The sequence below is a fragment of the Podarcis erhardii genome (genome assembly GCF_964252035.2).
Source record: "Podarcis erhardii genome assembly, chromosome: 4".
NCBI lineage: Eukaryota > Metazoa > Chordata > Lepidosauria > Squamata > Lacertidae > Podarcis > Podarcis erhardii.
Window position 1 is genome coordinate 6,638,602 of NC_138508.1, and position 16,742 is coordinate 6,655,343.

Genomic DNA, 16,742 nt, shown 5'->3' on the forward strand with positions numbered 1-16,742 from the left:
TAATAATAATAATAATAATAATAATAATAATAATAATAATAATTTATTACTTATACCCCGTCCATCTGGCTAAGTCTCCCCAGCCACTCTGGCATAACACTAACAATATCAGTTTTATTGTTTATACCCATCTACTCTGGGCAGCTTCCAACTCATATAAAAACATAATAAAATGATTTTAAAAGATATCCAGATGTGTGTCAGGAGAGCCGTGTGTGTGTGTGTGTGTGAGAGAGAGAGAGAGAGACAGACAGACAGACAGACAGACAGACAGACAGACAGACAGACAGACAGACAGGTGATGACCTGTCCCCTTGTGCATTTCTTAGGTTTTCCTTGCTCCTTGGTGTGAGTCTCCCAGAGTGAGACTTCCTCCCTTGGAGCCTGTTGGCAAACTGCCCGCTCCATGACTGTGGCCGGTGATGGCATGAATGTGAAGGTGGCACTGCTTGGCTCCTCCCTTCTCAAAAGCATCTCGTAGACAGCCCTCGCAAAGCCTGGAATGGCCATGCATAGAACAGCCAGCAGAGGTGGGACACCGGGAGAGCCAGGATGGATAAAAGGAAGGGCTTCTTCACGCAGTACATAATTATTCTGTGGAACTCACTTCTGCAGGAGGCAGTGAGAGCTACCAACTTGAACAACTTAAAATAAGATTGGACACATTCACGCTCTCCCTCCACAATTAGGGGAAGCAAGGCTTCTGAATGCCAGTTGCCTGTACCAGCAGGGTTCTTCTGAATGTTCTTTTGCAGTTGAGAAAGGCTGGCTCAGTTAACTGTGCACGGGGTGCTCTGTTTTGCCCTCTTTCCTCTTCGTGCCCATGGAGTGGGTGGGGGCAGAGGAATCTCTTTGCAACCTCCTTCCTTGATTGGGATTACTGTTGTCGATTATCTTGTGGAGAGCCACTTGGGGTGCCTCCCTTCTGTGTGGCAGGTGATGCAACCTGGGAAGTAAGCAGCTGACACCCTCCCCTGTTGTCCCCCCCCCCTTTCTCAGGGCGCAGCAGCTTCTACATGGGCACCTGCCAGGAGGAGCCAGAAGTGCTTGACGACTGGAGCCGCATCGCTGAGCTCCAGCAGCGCAACAGGATCTGCCCACCTCACCTGAAGACTTGCTACCCCCTGGAGTCTCGGGTGAGTGTCGCCAAAGGGCCAGCTATCCCTGACTCCCACAGCAGCTAGCGATAGGTTTTCAAGGCCAGGGAGGGCAGGGGGTGGGGATGCGATGCCTGCTGCTCCTGCTGCTGATTTAGTCAACGCCTGGAGAATTCTGTGAATGGAAAATTAGATTCTACAATGGAGATCAAGTTGGGGGGTTGGATTCCCACCGCCCAAAAAAACATGGCCCTTTGAGGGCTAGTGCATATTTATGTGAATATATGGGGGAGGGGAGGAGGGGTTTGGGAAGAGTGTGAAAGGGGTGCATAGACAGGGATGGTGAGCGGAGCAAGCAGGGGTGGCAGCCCCTTGTATGTGTGTTTGTGCATGTAAATCTTGCTCAGTCCTGGTCAATAGACACCTGGGGAGCTTCCTCCCCTGTGTGTTTTGGGGGCTGTTCCACTTTTGCAGTAGGCTCAACCTGGTGTGCGTGTGCACACAAAGAGCCTCCGTCTGATGACTGCACTGCTCCTCTTCCCCACCTGCCAGCCATCCCTGTCACTGGCCACCATCACAGATGAGGATATGAAGACAGGGGACCCCAGAGAGACCCTCCGCCGTGCCAGCATGCTGCCCTCCCAGGTTTCCGAGGGCCCAGCCACCCGCCGCAGCACCCTGAGCTCCGCGGCGGCAGCAGGGGGCATTGCCACTCGGCAGCAGAGGAAGCGCATTTCAGATGAATCCCACCAGGCTGCAGGGACCCCTGAGGTGAGTGGCAGTGGCTCTGCGGCACATTCAGCTGGCCTGAACCCCTTTCAAGCTGGGCGGGGTGGGGATATAGGGGAGGGTTATTATGGGAGTATTGGGTATGCCCAGAGTGTAATGGGGCAAGTTCGCCTGTGTCTTCTAGGGCAGGTGCTGGTGGGGTCCAGGGACCCTTCAGTCCCTCTGGGATTGCAGCTCCCATCATCCCTGAGCGTTGGGTGTGGCTGGCTGTGGTCGCTGGGAGTTGCAGTCCAGCGACATCTCCTGCTCCCCATTTCTCAGCTGCCCACCTTGGCGGGGAGGTGAAAGGCACCGTTGTCTTTTGCTCAGTCGCATCAGGCCCCAACTAATCTCTCTTCCACACACCCCTTTTCTCCGTTCAGTCCAAGAAATCTGCCAGCTGCTTCCCACGGCCCCAGACTCCCAAACTGCGGAGCGAGGAGCACAAGCACAGCACCCAAGCGGGAAGCAAGAAGGACAAAGCCCAGGCAGCCAAGCAGGTAAGGGAGCCTCGGAGCCTCTCGCTCTTCCATCGGGCTGGCAGAGCAGGGCGCAGGGAGCCTCTGAGGCTGCGGCATTGCTGAAGCAGAGCAGGCTGCGAGACCACCCCTACTCAGGCAGGGAAGTTTTTAAACAAAGGTTGGATTACCACCTGTCAGGGATTCTTTAGCTGTGATTCCTGTGTTGCAGGAGCATGGGGTCCTTCGAGCTTTACAGTTCCATGGTTCTACAAAGTATGATCTCTCCTTTCTGCCTATCTATACACAAACACCAGACTACCACATAACACAAATTCAATCTCTCCCTAGCTTCAGACATAGGCCTGGTGCTTCTCTGCAGTGATTATAATAACTGGGGTGGGGGGGTGGAGGAGGCGGTATGCCAAGGAATGCGAACTCTTCCCTTGAGTTCCCTTGCCGTGGGGATGAGAGAGCACAGAAGTGCTGCTGAGGTCTCCTGATTCTCCGGACTCCTTCCCCTTTTCCTGCAGCCCAACAGGCGCCAGTCGATGGCCTTCAGCATTCTGAACACTCCGAAGAAGCTGGGCAACAGCCTCCTGCGCCGGGGGCCCAACCGCAAAGTGACTCCCAAAAGCTCCCCCCGGAGCAGCAGCCGGAGATCCCCGAGGGCAGCGTCATCACCTAAGGGCAAGGTAGGAGGGAGAAGGGGCCTCCCCACGAGTCTCTCGTTCCCAGCATCCCCTTGGAGCAAGCATGGGCGGGAGAGAGATTTCGCCTGGAATGTGAGCCTGCATTTTAGTGTATTTAGATATATAGTCTGGTGGAGCTAATAGAGAGAGAAGAGGGCTGTGAAAAGCCATGAGTCTGGTACTCCTTGGAGCACAGAAGGCGGTTTGCCCGCAAAAGAACACCGGAAGAGGCTGCTGGATCAGGCCAATGGCCCATCCAGATGCCTGTGGGAGTCGAGCAAGGGCTGGGTCCATTGCTCAGTCGTAGGGTCGGGCACCCCCGCGTGCCAGGCCTGACTCCCCATCCTTTTGCTCCTTCAGGTCTCATGGGCTGCCAGAGCAGGCTGGCCTCTCCTTGTGCAGTGCGAGCAGGCCTGTATGGAACCTCTTCTGGCTGGGTCACACCAGGGGCAGCACGGACCTCCCCTTGGGCTGCCATCCCCTCCCTTCCCACTGGTGGTGTGTGGTTTCTGGGCTTTGCAGCACCTGTCCTGGGTGTGGGACTCTGCCCTAGGGGCTGACTTCACCTGCTGTCTTCTTCCTGATCTGCTGCCATGCAGAAGAGTGATAAGAGCTGCTCATCGTTCTCATAAGACTGCAGAGTTCAGCTTGGGTTTATCAAATCTGAGGGGCGGGGTGGGGGAATGAAGCAGCAGCGCTCCATCTTTTTTGTCCTCCTCTCTGGGTTTCCAATTAAGAGGCATGGCAAAGCAAGGCAGCTTCCTCAGGCAGCAGACTTTGGTGCCCTTGAAGGTGGCACGCTGGGAGTATTGTCCCCATGGGGCACTAGGTGTGGCTCAAACCAGCAGGAGAGCAGTGGGGTTGGCACGAGAGTTCTGCCCAAAGCTGTCCTTGGTTCGGTGGGGCTTGTACAGGAGAAAATCCCAGAGGATTGTAGAAACAGTGGGGTGGGGGGTCCCAATTAGATCCTTCTGCCTTTTGCGCTTCTAAAATCCCAGCAGGAGCCATTGAGCCCACCCAACTTCTGTCTTCTTTTTCCCTTCCTGCAGGCGAACTCCAGGTCCACGAGGAACAGCAAGTTCTAACACCGTTTTTCCTGGCTGAAAACTCCCCCGCCTGCCGCATCTCCCCAGAAGGAAGGGAGCCAGGTGCCAAGGCCCCCCAGTCTCTGCTACCAGCTGAGCCGCCAGCAGCCTTCCTCCCCCTCCTGGTCTTCCCTCCCAGCTCTGATGTGGCCTGAGAGCCCATCCCCAGCCTTTTGGTCAGGATGCCAACTGGTGCACGGACTCTTCTCCCGCCCCCTGGTTTCCACATGATGGTGGGTGGTGAGCCTCCTTGGCTGAGAGATTGGGGAGGGGGCTTTCCCCTCTGTGATGATGGCGTGTCGAGGGGGACGGGACAGTCTCCAAACCATTCCAGGGTCTGGCCCTTAATACCAGCCACTGTTCCATCAGGCAGGAATCAGGAGTGCTTGGCAAAGGAGGACTAGGCTGGCAGTATTTTACGCTCCCAGGGAGGCAGTGTCATAATATTGACCACCTTTGCCAATGCAACACCCCCTCCCAGAGTGGCACCTCCTATTGAGAAGCTAGGTCCCCCTCTCCTGACCCCCCCCCCAACGAATGCTCCCTCCCTTTCACGCTGAGTGAGGACGGGCGCTCTCTGCTTGCCTCATTGGCGCAGTGAACAGCCCAAGGCACCGAAGTCGGAGATGTTTTCTCCACCCGGCTCTCCTTTCCACTCACAAGGGGACCCTCTTCCCAGCCTCCTTGGTTCCTTAAAAAAAAAAAGTAAAGCAAGGGCCAACAGACTAGAGAATTGGGGTGGGAAGCTTCTGTCAGGCATTGAGGACTAGTCGCTTACTCATTACCAGAAGCAGTGGGGGGAAACACATTTCTCTCCTGTGAAAAACTTTGCCCTGGTTGTCATAGAGTCATGTGCCTGCTTCCTGGTGATCAGAGAAATCCTTTGGGAGCTGGGGTGGCTTTTGTGCAAGGGGGTGTTAAAAAATAAATAAATCCCTTGAGCCTGGCTAGAGGAGGAATCATTCCCTGGAGGAGGTGGGAGCGCTAGCTGCCTGAAGGGCCCCTCGCTGGTGGCTGGGCTGGAGGAGGAGGAGGAGGAGAAAGCTCCATTATGTACAGGCTGTGCATTCTCACCCTCCCCTTATTCCGCAGGCTTTACTTAGCTGTGTTGCTTTGTATTGTACTCTGTAGGCACTGGCATGAAGTGGGGCAGGGGGGAGGCCTCACTGCAGTGTCCCTCCTAAAAAGGGGGTGGAGGGATGCGTGGCTGTGCCGGGGCAGCAGTGGGGCCGGTGCCCACGCGTGGATCTTGGGGCCACAATCCGGCCGGACCTTTTCCTGCAGATGCTCCATCAGAGTGCACAGGAGCTGTGCAAAGGCCCCCGCTTCGGTTCCCTTCCGTGGGCAAGCGTCCCACAGCGGGGCTTGGCCCTCAGGAGATGCCCGCTGGATCTCCCTGGTGAGCTGTTTCCTGGACTGGGGGGCGGACACTGCCTGAGGGTGCCCCCACCGCCACCACTCGCAGCCCTCTAATACTCGCCTTTGTAGAGAAATTAGCAATCAAATGTGTCATTTTAAATAATGTTTCTACTTGTAAATAAATGGTATTTTTCTCCCAAAAAACAGTGGCTTGGAGATATTTCCTCCTGCTTTGAGTATAGCGGAGGGAGGGCACAGCCCAGAAAGTGGCTTTAGGTTAGATCAGGGCGTTAGGGCCAAGAGGTACGAGGAGCTGCCTCTGAGCTTTTTGGACAAAGTGCATTTTCTCTCAGCGCTTTTGAGTTTCCACAAAGATCAATTCCCCCAAACCCTTGAAAGGTGGCTTTTATTGAAAACTTTGGCACAGGACAGAGTCCGCCACTGTCCCTGCTGAGCAAGTCCTGTTCCAAACCTACCCACACCTGAGGCAGAACAGCCCCTTCCTTCTGGGGCATTAAAATAGCACTGCCTCCACCAGGAAAGTGCTGTCCAGCAGCTAGAGGAGCGGCCCTGGCCATTCACTGGGGACAGGCAGCGGCCACATTTGGGGCGGGGGGGGGAGATACTTGGAGCGTGGTGGATAATGGCATGGACTTGATTTTCAACTGAGTAACAAGGTGCGCTGAGAAGGGCTTCAGTCGGTGGCGGCTGCATAGTAAGGCCAGTGGAATTGTGTGTGTGCCAGTCAGCTTTAGGTAGGTTTTAAAATAGAATTCTGGAGGTGGAAGGGTCTAGCCCAACTTCCCGTAATGTTCTCAATCACTGCCTGACGGTCAAATGGTGGGATGCAAAAGGCCCCAAAAGGGTGAAGGTCCTATTGCTTTCCTAGGCGGATTTTGTTGGCCCCAGAGGGACATTGGAGGATAGATCCCTGGCCTGATCCATCAGGACTCTATATGTTTTTATCAAGAAAAAGTAGACCTCGCCTCTCCAGACCAGTGTCCCTTCTCAAGGTTTAGTTTCTGTTAATTCACCCTTCTCCCTTGCTCCTCTGAGGCAGTCCTTCGTAGAAGCCCCAGCCAGACCTGATGGCAGAAGGAAAGCAGAAGCAGAGTTGTGGGTCACCAGGTGGTTGACCTAACCAGCCTCTCCAGGCAGCTATACGAGGGTATTCAAAAAGCACATGAGCCAGGACGGGACTCTGCAAGGCCCTACAGCACAGTGCACTGCCCCTCACAAGAGCAGAGCTGTCTCTGCCCCCCCCCCACCACCTGGGGCCTGCCTGACCCCTGACAGTGGGACAGAGCCCTTTGCCACCCCTCCCCACGCGAGTGGCCCAGGAGGATTTTGTGGCCTCTTAAAGTTGCTGAGAGCCAAGAGGGTTGCATTCTCTCTATTCCTTGCCTCATCCAGGTTGTCCACCCCGAAGTCAGGCTGAAATAGACACAAACACCTGAGACAGGTACACCTACCACCTGTCTGCTTTATTGTCCAAAGGCAGGGCCTCTTTCCAGGGAAGGCGCTGCCCAGTTTTGCAGGAGCAAGACCTCAGAGGAGGATCTTGGTGCAAGGGAGAACATGGGACTCCCTTGTCCCTGACTCTTACATCTTTCTAAGACCAAACTAGCCCTGTGTGATGGGCCCGGCCCCCAAACTGGAAGCCAGTGAGAAGAGCATTTCACATATGAATTAAGCCCGTGCATATCTGTTGTCCAAAGAGGACCTTAGCTCAGTGATGGAGCACATCCTCCACCAGGGGAAGGAGCTTGGGATGCGAAGCTACTTAAAAGCGTCGTATTTCAGGCTCCTCCTGGGAGTGGAGGCGAGACGACGAAGGCAGCAGGAAAAACCAGCGGCAGCAGTCCACTTGTTCAAGCTGGAACTTAAAGAGGAGATACCTCTAGCTTTTATTTAATAGTTCTACATACTGCTGGGAGCTATATAGGTCAGGTTTAAAATCCTCCAGGAATTTTGCTACCTTTCCCATGCCCTCGAATGTCCCATTTGTTTTCCTTCTTCCTTGAGGAATGAGGTCTCCTTTCTTCCTCGGGAGTGGGTGGCAGAGGAGGTGCTGCCTGGAGCAGAGAGAGAGAGGTTGTGTGAGCCAACGGAGAGCAGAAGCAACCGGAAACTGGTCACCCAGCAGCCACAACACTTGCTCTTCTCCCATCCCTCGGCTGCTGTGCCGCACCGCTGCCCTCCTGCCTCTTGTGTCCCTGCGGAACCGCGAAATACAGAAAGGGTCGGTTTTCAGAGCAGCTACTGTATGTAGCACAAGATGCCACAGGCCTGAGGCCACCTCGTCAGATGTAGGGAGGAGGCGATTTCTCCTGTACCTACAAAGCAAGCTTTCCCCCAACATGGGGCTGATGGGAGTTGTAGTTCAAAACGTCTGGAGGGCACCAGGTTGGGGAAGCCTGGCTATTATACCACTGTACAGTACAGTGGTGCCCTGCAAGACGAATGCCTCGCAAGACAAAAAACCCGCTAGACAAAAGGGTTTTCCTTTTTTCGAGGCGCTTCGCAAGACAAATTTCCCTATGGGCTTGCTTCGCAAGACGAAAAAACCGCAAGACGAAGAGACTCGCAGAACGGATTCTTTTCGTCTTGCGAGGCACCACTGTAATACCTTGGTTCTCAAACTTAATCTGTTCCGGGAGTCCGTTCGACTCATGAAACAGTTTGAAGAGCAAGGCGCCACTTTCAATTGGCTGCAGGAGCTTCCTTCACTCAATCGGAAGCCGTGTCGGACGTTCAGCTTCCGAAAAACGTTAGCAAACCGGAAGACTTACTTACGAGTTTGCAGCGTTTGGGAGCCAAGCTGTTTGGTTACCAAGGTACCACTGTATACATAAAGGAAGAAAAATAGGTTGCAGGGGCTTAAATGATCCATTGGGTGCCTTCCAACACTACAATTCTCTCTCTCTCTCTCTCTCTCTCTCTCTCTCTCTCACACACACACACACACACACACACACACATGACACACACAAATGCATGCAAGCCACTTTGTGGGCATTTTTTTAACAAGTGGTGTATATTTTGGGGGGAAATAATGAGGCCACAATGTCAGGCTGTAGGCCTGTGTCAGTACAATGCAGAGCGTCAGAGGAGTGCAAGATCAACTCAGTGCTGGTGTAACTGGCTCATATCTTGTCAGAGAAAGCCCTGCTACCCCACCTGGGACTGCCAACAATTGCAGCTGCCTCTTTGCTGGAGAGCATCTCTCAGAATCTCCCATAAACAGGCACAAAGGTGGGGCCTTGCCGTTTTTGTGTCACAGGGCAAAGGGGGACCCTGAGCTGCTGCCACCTTAACAAGATGACAAAACCTGTTTTGCATTTAGAATTGTAGAGTGGGAAGGGACTGCCAGGGGCCATCTAGTCCTAGCCCCAGCAATGCAGGAATCTCAGCTAAAGTACCCCTGACAGGTGACGATATGCTTAAAGACCTTTACAGCTGGAAAGCCTGGGGACAGCGTTGCTGCGAGTGCCCAGCAAACACTTTTGCAGAATGCATTCTCCTTGCTGCCACACGGTTCTTCCGCTTGGAGAGAAATGTGGTGCTTCACAGGTCCAGTCCTTCCTCTTCTAGGCAAGGCCTCGCGCTCACAATTCTTGCACACAAGGAATTGGAAGGTGCAGAGAGTTTAGGGGAGCTGCCTGTTTACCTCCAAAGCTCTTGAAGTCCTTAGGCGCTGCTGCTGTCGATCTGCTCTGGGACTTTGCCAGGCTGATTCCTGAAACGCTTTTTCGGCTTCCATGTGACAGCCTTTCGCGCTGCGCCTGCTGGATCGAGGATGATGCATTCAAATTTTGTGTTCTGTATCTTCTTTGTGAAGGTGTTGATGATCAGCTCCCTTTTCAGGGACAGGCCTACGCCCTTGGCTTTCTCCCTGGGGTGGGGAAGAGAAAGAAGGCAGAAAATAAGTTGGAAGGGGGAACAGCGGACCTTGAGAGAGAACGAGATGGGGAAAGTGCGTGCCTTTGTTTAGTGTTGGTTGCATGAAATTTATACACTGCTTGGTTCTGGAAAAGCCTCAGAGGCTGACAAAAAGAGCAACACGGCGGGATTATTAGCAAAAACTTTAAATTGTTGGGAAAAGTTTGAAGCCAGCAATGACCTAAAAAACACATGGGCGTTCTAAACATTCTGGGTGGACGTCTCTAAACAAAAATGTTTTCTGCAGAGGCCCAAAAGAGCACATCTCTGCCTGGCATCAATAGGCAGGGAGATCCAGAGTGCAAGTGCTAGCACACTAGAAGACTGATTTCTTACAAATGCAGAACAGGTATAATGTACACCTGTAACACTGCCAGTTCCACAGATCAATGCAGTCGAACGGGCACCTGGATGCTTTAGTTGAGATTCCTGCATGGCTGGGGGTTGGACTAGATGTCCCTTGGGGGTCCCAACTCTGATTCTATGTGGAGTAAGGTGATCTTGCAAGTAACTGGTCCCAAGTTATTATGGGCTTCATATACACCTAAGAACATAAGGAGAGTCTGCAGAGTGAGGCCAGTGGGCCACCTAGCCCAATCCTTTGATCTCAAAGTGGCCGAGCAGATGTCCGTGGGAAGCCAGCGAGCAGGATCCGAGCCCAAGAGCCACTCCCCTCCTGTACTTTCCAACAACTAGTCCCCAGAAGTATTGCTACCTCCAGCTGTGTAGACAGAGCAATAGCCATTGTGGCTGGTAAAGGTAAAGGGACCCCTGACCATTAGGTCCCATCATGGCCAACTCTGGGGTTGCGGCGCTCATCTCGTTTTATTGGCCGAGGGAGCCGGTGTACAGCTTCCGGGTCATGTGGCCAGCATGACTAAGCCGCTTCTGGCAAACCAGAGCAGCGCACGGAAACGCCGTTTACCTTCCCACTGGAGTGGTACCTATTTATCTAATTGCACTTTGACGTGCTTTCAAACTGCTAGGTTGGCAGGAGCAGGGACCAAGCAACGGGAGCTCACCCCGTCCATCGCGGGGATTCGAACCGCGACCTTCTGATCGGCAAGTCCTAGGCTCTGTGGTTTAACCCACAGCGCCACCCGCGTCCCTTCATTTTGGCTGGTAGCCGTTAATAATTGGACCAACTTGAACGTGGCGAGGTGTAACAGCAGAGGCAGGTCCTCCGAAAGCTGCAGGCTGCTGCAGATGCCACATGGAAATGCTGGAGCCCAAGCAAAGCATCTCCTCCTTGTGGCCCCGAGAGTTGGGCTCATGGGGAAACCATGGAAGACCATTTCCCCTACTTTCCGTCCATGAGAGGCTGCCTTGGAGGGGAGTCAGCCAGCTGCTCCATTGAGCTCCTCTGACCAGCAGCAGTCGCTCTTCATGGGGTCAGAAGGGAAGGGGTTTCCAGCTCTGTCTAGAGGGGCTGCCACTGGGGACAGAACCTGGCACCTTCTGCATGCAAGGCAGGTGCTCTGACATTTCAGAACCATAGAACTGCAGTTACAGATAGGTAGCCGTGTTGGTCTGCCATAGTCAAAACAAAAAATTCCTTCCAGTAGCACCTTAAAGACCAACTAAGTCAGTTCTAGGTATGAGCTTTCGTGTGCATGCACACGAAAGCTCATACCTAGAACTAACTTAGTTGGTCTTTAAGGTGCTACTGGAAGGAATTTTTTGATAGAACTGCAGGTGTTTTTTTTGGGGGGGGGGGAATCCCAAGGTCCATCTAGCCCAACCCCTTGCAGTGAAATGGACCGACTGCCGGGTCCCCTGGAAGCCGCAGGGTTTACTCACTCAGTGTGCCCCTCGCTCACTTCTCCACCTGGGTACAATTCTGACACGAACTGGCCGTTGGCCAGCCAGTACATGATGCCACTGTCTTCGTAATCTGTGTAGCCCTCGCATGGGATGTGGATCTGTTTTCCTGAAGAGGAGGAGGAGGAGGAGAAGAGATCACACGGAGTCACCCGGCAGGGTCCGAAAGGAAGGCCAAATGGCCACCCCTTTGGAGGGAGTGGTTCTGGAGGACCAGGCACATGGCGCGTGAAATTACTGGGGTGCAGTTTAAATTCTGTTGCAGTATTCAAGGAACTTCAGTCTCCTTTAAATTGGGGGGGGGGCTAGCAGGTTCTCCCAGCTTCCCCCACCCTCTGGAATACAAGTTCCAAATGGCTGCCCAGGTGTGGGCAAATATATAAGAGGGTGCTGGATCAGGCCAACAGCCCATCTGTTCCAGCATCTTCTCACAGTGGCCAACCAGGTGCCCTGATGGGAAACACGCAGGCAGGATTCGAACACAAGAACCCCCTCTCCTCCTTCAGAAGCATTGATGATGCCCCCTGCAGGGGATCCAGAGCAAAGCAAGCCTGACTAGGAGCCATCAGTAGCCCTCCTCCATAAGTTCATCTAATCCTGCTTTAAATCCATTCAAGTTGGTGGCCATCACTGCCTCCTGTGGCAGGGAGTTCCACAGTTTAACTACGTGCTTCATAAAGAAGTCCTTTCTTCTCTCTCTCCTGGGTCTCCCAACATCCAGCTTCATTGGGTACCCACGAGCTTGCTGCTTGTGGGCTGCTTTGAGGTACCTGCTGGATTTGAGACAATATTCCTTGTGCAAAGAAATAATTCCCTGTAGGGGCTTTAATCCTTCTGCATCTAAATATTGGGAGTTCTCCAAGGAGAGGCTGACCGATTCTTCCTGACAAGTCTTGCGCTCTATACTAAGGACGACTCCAGCTGCTCCTGGTGGCTCTTGGAGGGGCAACCTTCATGTTCCGGGGGGGGGGGGAGGTTCCCAAAGCTAGGCTTCTTTTTTTTAAAAAAAAATAATTTTTATTCAATTTTTAAAACACATAATTAAAAGACAAACACATCACAAAACACAAACAAACATAAACAAATCAAACATAAATAAATTCATAGTCTTATTTTCTTGTAACTTCTTTCAATCGACTTCCCCATACCTCCCTTTCGCTGCATCCTTATTTTAGAAAGAATTTTTTTAGCAACCCTTTAGTCAATTTATCCATTTAGTTCCCTTCATTAAATTCCCATAAATTTGTTGGTTACAGCTGTAATTCTCTGCTTCTTACCCCTTGACATCTTAACACTCATCAATTTTACAACAGTTTTTAAGATATATTTTAAATTTCTTCCAGTCTTCTTCCACTGCCTCTTTCCCCTGGTCACGAATTCTGCCGGTCATCTCTGCCAGTCCCATGAAGTCAATCACCTTTGTCTGCCATTCTTCCAGAGTAGGTAGTTCTTGCATCTTCCAATACTTTGCCAGAACCCAAAGCTAGGCTTCATTGGCTATCGTCCCTCCATGGACCAATAGTTCCCTCGGACCCCCAGCACCCCTCTCGAGCTGGTCTGACTTGCTTGTGCAAAGCGGGCGGGACTTACCACAGGAAGGCTTCTGCATGACAAGGTCAGAAGAAATGTGTGGCTGCACATTTGCGGCTGCATCTGAAAAGAGAATTATTGGTAAGCCTTTTCTTCTGGTGCAGACAGGTGACCTCCTAACCTTCCCGATATGACCGGTGTGCGGTTTTAGATGGAGAAGCACGGCTTGACCTGCTTATTGTGTTGCAAAAAAGAGAACACTTTCCAAAAAGTGCAAAGGCATTCAGGCCACACACCCCTTGAAGGCATCATATGGACTCCTGAGCATCTTGGTAGACCACCACTGCCCCTTACTCTCTGGTTACCAAGCGCTGGCAAGCCCTGGGCCACAAAAGCCTGCGGAACAGTCTGCTCAGGGATTTGCAGACAGTTTCTGCTTGGCTCTCCCTTTGCATTTAACATCTGTTTCAGAGTTCCATGCTCTGGTGTCGCACCCGCTGTTGGCTCTGGAGCCTGTGGATTAGGCCCCTGCCTCATCCCTGCCAAAGAGCCAACAGGCTCTTTGTTCTGGGTAGAATTGTAGGGTTGGAAGGGGCTCCCAAGGGTCATCCAGTCTTGCAAGGCAGAAATCTCAGCTAAAGAATCCCTGGCAGATCCATACTGCCCCCCCACTTCTGCTTTAAACTCTCCAGTGAAGGAGAGTCCACCACCTTCCAAGTCCGCTCCACATTTGAACAGCTTTTACCACCAGAAAATTCTTCCTGGTAATAATAATAATAATTTATTATTTCTACCCCTCCCATCTGGTTTCCCCAGCCACTCTGGGCGGCTTCCAACAAAACATTAAAATACAATAGTCTGTTAAACATTAAAGGCTTCCCTAAACAGGGCTGCCTTCAGATGTCTGGGACAGCTATCACATCGCCTGTCATTCTTCTCCAGGCTAAACATGCCCAACTCCTTCAACCGTTCCTCACCAGGCTGGGTTTCCAGACGGAGATGTTGCCAAAGATGATGGAGACCCTCTGGAAAGGTCTGGCTGTGAACATTGTGGGGCAGCCGATCCCTGACTGCTAATCACTCACTTTTAAAAGGCCAATGGGGTTTTTTAAAGGGAGGGGGTGTTGTTAGAGGGTTATCTCCTCCCCACTGGCTGCTTTGCCTTACCTTGGAAGGAGGCGCCGCTGCAGATCAGGGCCAAGAGCAGGCAGCCTGCCTGGGGGCGGAGGCCTGGAAAGAGAGCGGGGGGGGGAGAGAGAGAGACAGTTAGCATGGGCAGCCAGCAAGAGTCTCCATCAGCTCATTGCTTGGCTCCGGAGCCCCCAGACCCCAAGGGAACCTCTCCCCAGCTCACAAGGTGCAAAGCGCTCCTTTGCACATTGTGAACCTTGGGAACTGCCTGCTGCAGGATGCTGCAGTGGCCACTGGCTTAGATGGCTTTGACAGGTTAAGAGAGAAAGGAGGTGGTCTAGCCATGTGCCTGGTTGTCGAATGGCCATGGCTGGAGCACAGGTTGGGGCTGAGCAGCAAAAGTGCTGCTTTGAGGCATCTAAAATGCCTGCCTGCAAAGATCTGCTTCTTTCCATTCCTTTGCCCATTAGCCTCCTTGTACCACAAAGGTCAGCAATGACAAACCTAGACAGCATCCTAAAAAGCAGAGACATCACCTTGCCAGGAAAGGTCCATATATTTAAAGCTATGGTTTTCCTAGTAGTGATGTATGGAAATGAGAGCTGGACCACAAAGAAGGCTGATTGCCAAAGAATTGATGCTTTTGAATTCTGGTGCTGGAGGAGACTCTAGAGAATCCCATGGACTGCAAGAAGATCAAACCTCTCCATTCTGAAGGAAATCAGCCCTGAGTGCTCACTGGAAGAACAGATCGTGAAGCTGAGGCTCCAAGACTTTGGCCACCTCATGAGAAGAGAAGACTCCCTGGAAAAGACCCTGATGTTGGGAAAGATGGAGGGCACAAGGAGAAGGGGACGACAGAGGACGAGATGGTTGGACAGTGTTCTCGAAGCTACCAGCATGAGTCTGACCAAACTGCGGGAGGCAGTGGAAGACAGGAGTGCCTGGCGTGCTCTGGTCCAGGGGGTCAGAAAGAGCTGGACACGACTAAACAACAACAACAAGAACAACAACCACAAAGGTCTCAAGGTGACATACAGCAAATGCAAAACAAAAGCAAAGCATGAGTGCCAGAGGTCCTAAGACGTAATAAAATGCGAAAAGTGACCAAGCGCTTAGTTCCCAGCAAGGGATTCCTTCCTCTCCCTCAAAGGGGGGCAGTCAGGCCAAGAGGAGCCCAGGGTACCCCCCGTCACACTGTCCCCAAGGCCACCACTGGGCCAGCTGTACGTCCTCCAGCCATTCATGGATGTGTCTTAGCATTTTAACTTTGTGTAGCACCTTGGCAGAAAGGCAAGGTGGAAGTGCAAGGAATAAATAAACGAGTAAATGCCGGCATAAAATGAATGGACAAATCATTATCTTTATCGCTATTACACCATGTTGAAAATGGCCGTTCACAAATGCCCCCATAGAACAAAATTGTAAGGGACCACAATGCAGGAACATACTCTCTAACATTTCCCTGATGAAAATAGAGAAGGATGATTTTACTGTTCATACCCGCACATCTTACTGGGTTACCCCAGACACTCTGGGCAGCCTCCAACATATATAAAAACACATTAAAACATTTTAAAAAACCCTTCCCTATACAGGATTGCCTTCAGATGGCTCGGGAGTCAGATAACTCCATACCTTCCAACATTCCTCCAATGAAAATAGAGACACCCTAAGGAAAAGTGGAACACTCCGCAGAGGATCAAATCAGAAACCAGGACGGCTTCTCTAAATCAGGGACGTCCCTGGAAAATAAGGACGCTTGGAGGGTCTGCAGGAATGAACAGCTCAAGAATCCCTGACCGAGACCCACCTCCCACTGTTGAACATCTCTTCCTGTCAGAAGTTGCTTCCTGCTGCTGAGTCGGAATCTCCTTCCTTGCTATTTGGATCCCTTGGTTCTGATCCCTCCCTCTGGAGCAGCAGAAATCTAGCTTGCTCCATCTTCCCCCTGGAAGGCATCTGAAGATGTCTTTCCTGCCTCCTCTCCGTCTCCTCCATTCCAGGCTCAGCATCCCCAGCTCCCTCAACTGTTCCTCACAAGGCTTGGTTTCCCTCACAGAACTACAGTTCCCAGCCCCCTTTGCTAACCACAGTTCCCAGGATTCTTCAGGGAAGTTGGGCTTTGAAGGTGCGCAGCCTCGGTTTGAAGTGTACAGACTTAGAAAGTTCCCCTTGGACCCGCAGCTGCTTCCTCCCTCTTTCCGGTGCCACTGAAGGGGCACGTCCGTGTGGGCGCAGATGGCGCCACTGAGGCTGCAGAGAGTGTGGCTAAGAAGCCTTGGCAGAGGCGGCAGAGGCGGCTGGCTCCCTACCTGTGGCTGAAGACATCCTCTTCGTCCTCTTTGCAAGGGGGATGTCTGAGCGGAGGGAGAAGGAAGAGCTTTATACATCTGGTTCCTGAGTCACAAAGGAAAGCCCTGCCTCCCACCCACATGCCCCCAGCAGCCAAAACAAAACAAAATGCCACATTCTTCACCAAATATTTTAAATTGTTTTTTAAGCATGGTTTAGAGCAGGGGTCAGCAAACTTTTTCAGCAGGGGTCCAGTCTACTGTCCCTCAGACCTTGTGGGGGGCCGGACTATATTTTTTTTGGAGGGGGAAATGAACAAATTCGTATGCCCCACAAATAACCCAGAGATGCATTTTAAATAAAAGGACACATTCTACTCGTGTAAAAACATGCTGATTCCTGGACTGTCCATGGGCTGGATTGAGAAGGCAATTGGGCTGGATCTGGCCCCTGGGCCTTAGTTTGCCTACCTATGCATGGCCTAGAGGTACCCATAAAATCTGCAGCACCTGTTTTTAACTAAAAGCTCTTTAATACTTCCAGGAAACCTGACAACTTCTCGTA

At 52.1% G+C, this 16,742-nt stretch overlaps 2 protein-coding genes across 10 annotated transcripts in view; one reads left to right on the plus strand and one right to left on the minus strand.

Moving 5' to 3' along the window:
- The window catches only part of NUMA1 (nuclear mitotic apparatus protein 1), a 76,611-nt gene extending 70,948 nt beyond the window's left edge, over positions 1–5,663 (plus strand). For all 9 annotated transcript variants that reach the window (XM_081860011.1, XM_081860005.1, XM_081860010.1 and 6 more), the window contains 5 exons: positions 1,000–1,136; positions 1,650–1,868; positions 2,249–2,365; positions 2,857–3,018; positions 4,065–5,663. In XM_081860011.1, the coding sequence (XP_081716137.1) occupies positions 1,000–1,136; positions 1,650–1,868; positions 2,249–2,365; positions 2,857–3,018; positions 4,065–4,100 (671 nt within the window). In that variant the 3' untranslated portion in view covers positions 4,101–5,663. The remainder of the gene's footprint in view (positions 1–999; positions 1,137–1,649; positions 1,869–2,248; positions 2,366–2,856; positions 3,019–4,064) is intronic.
- Positions 5,664–8,506: 2,843 nt separating this feature from the next.
- On the minus strand, positions 8,507–16,192 carry IL18BP (interleukin 18 binding protein). Its single transcript, XM_081860807.1, has 5 exons — positions 15,697–16,192; positions 13,920–13,982; positions 12,813–12,875; positions 11,202–11,331; positions 8,507–9,354 (listed from the first exon to the last, which is right to left on the minus strand). Exons 1-5 carry the CDS (start codon positions 15,896–15,898, stop codon positions 9,150–9,152), a joined length of 663 nt encoding a protein of 220 aa, XP_081716933.1. The 5' UTR covers positions 15,899–16,192; the 3' UTR covers positions 8,507–9,149.
- Between the last annotated feature and the right edge of the window lie 550 nt (positions 16,193–16,742).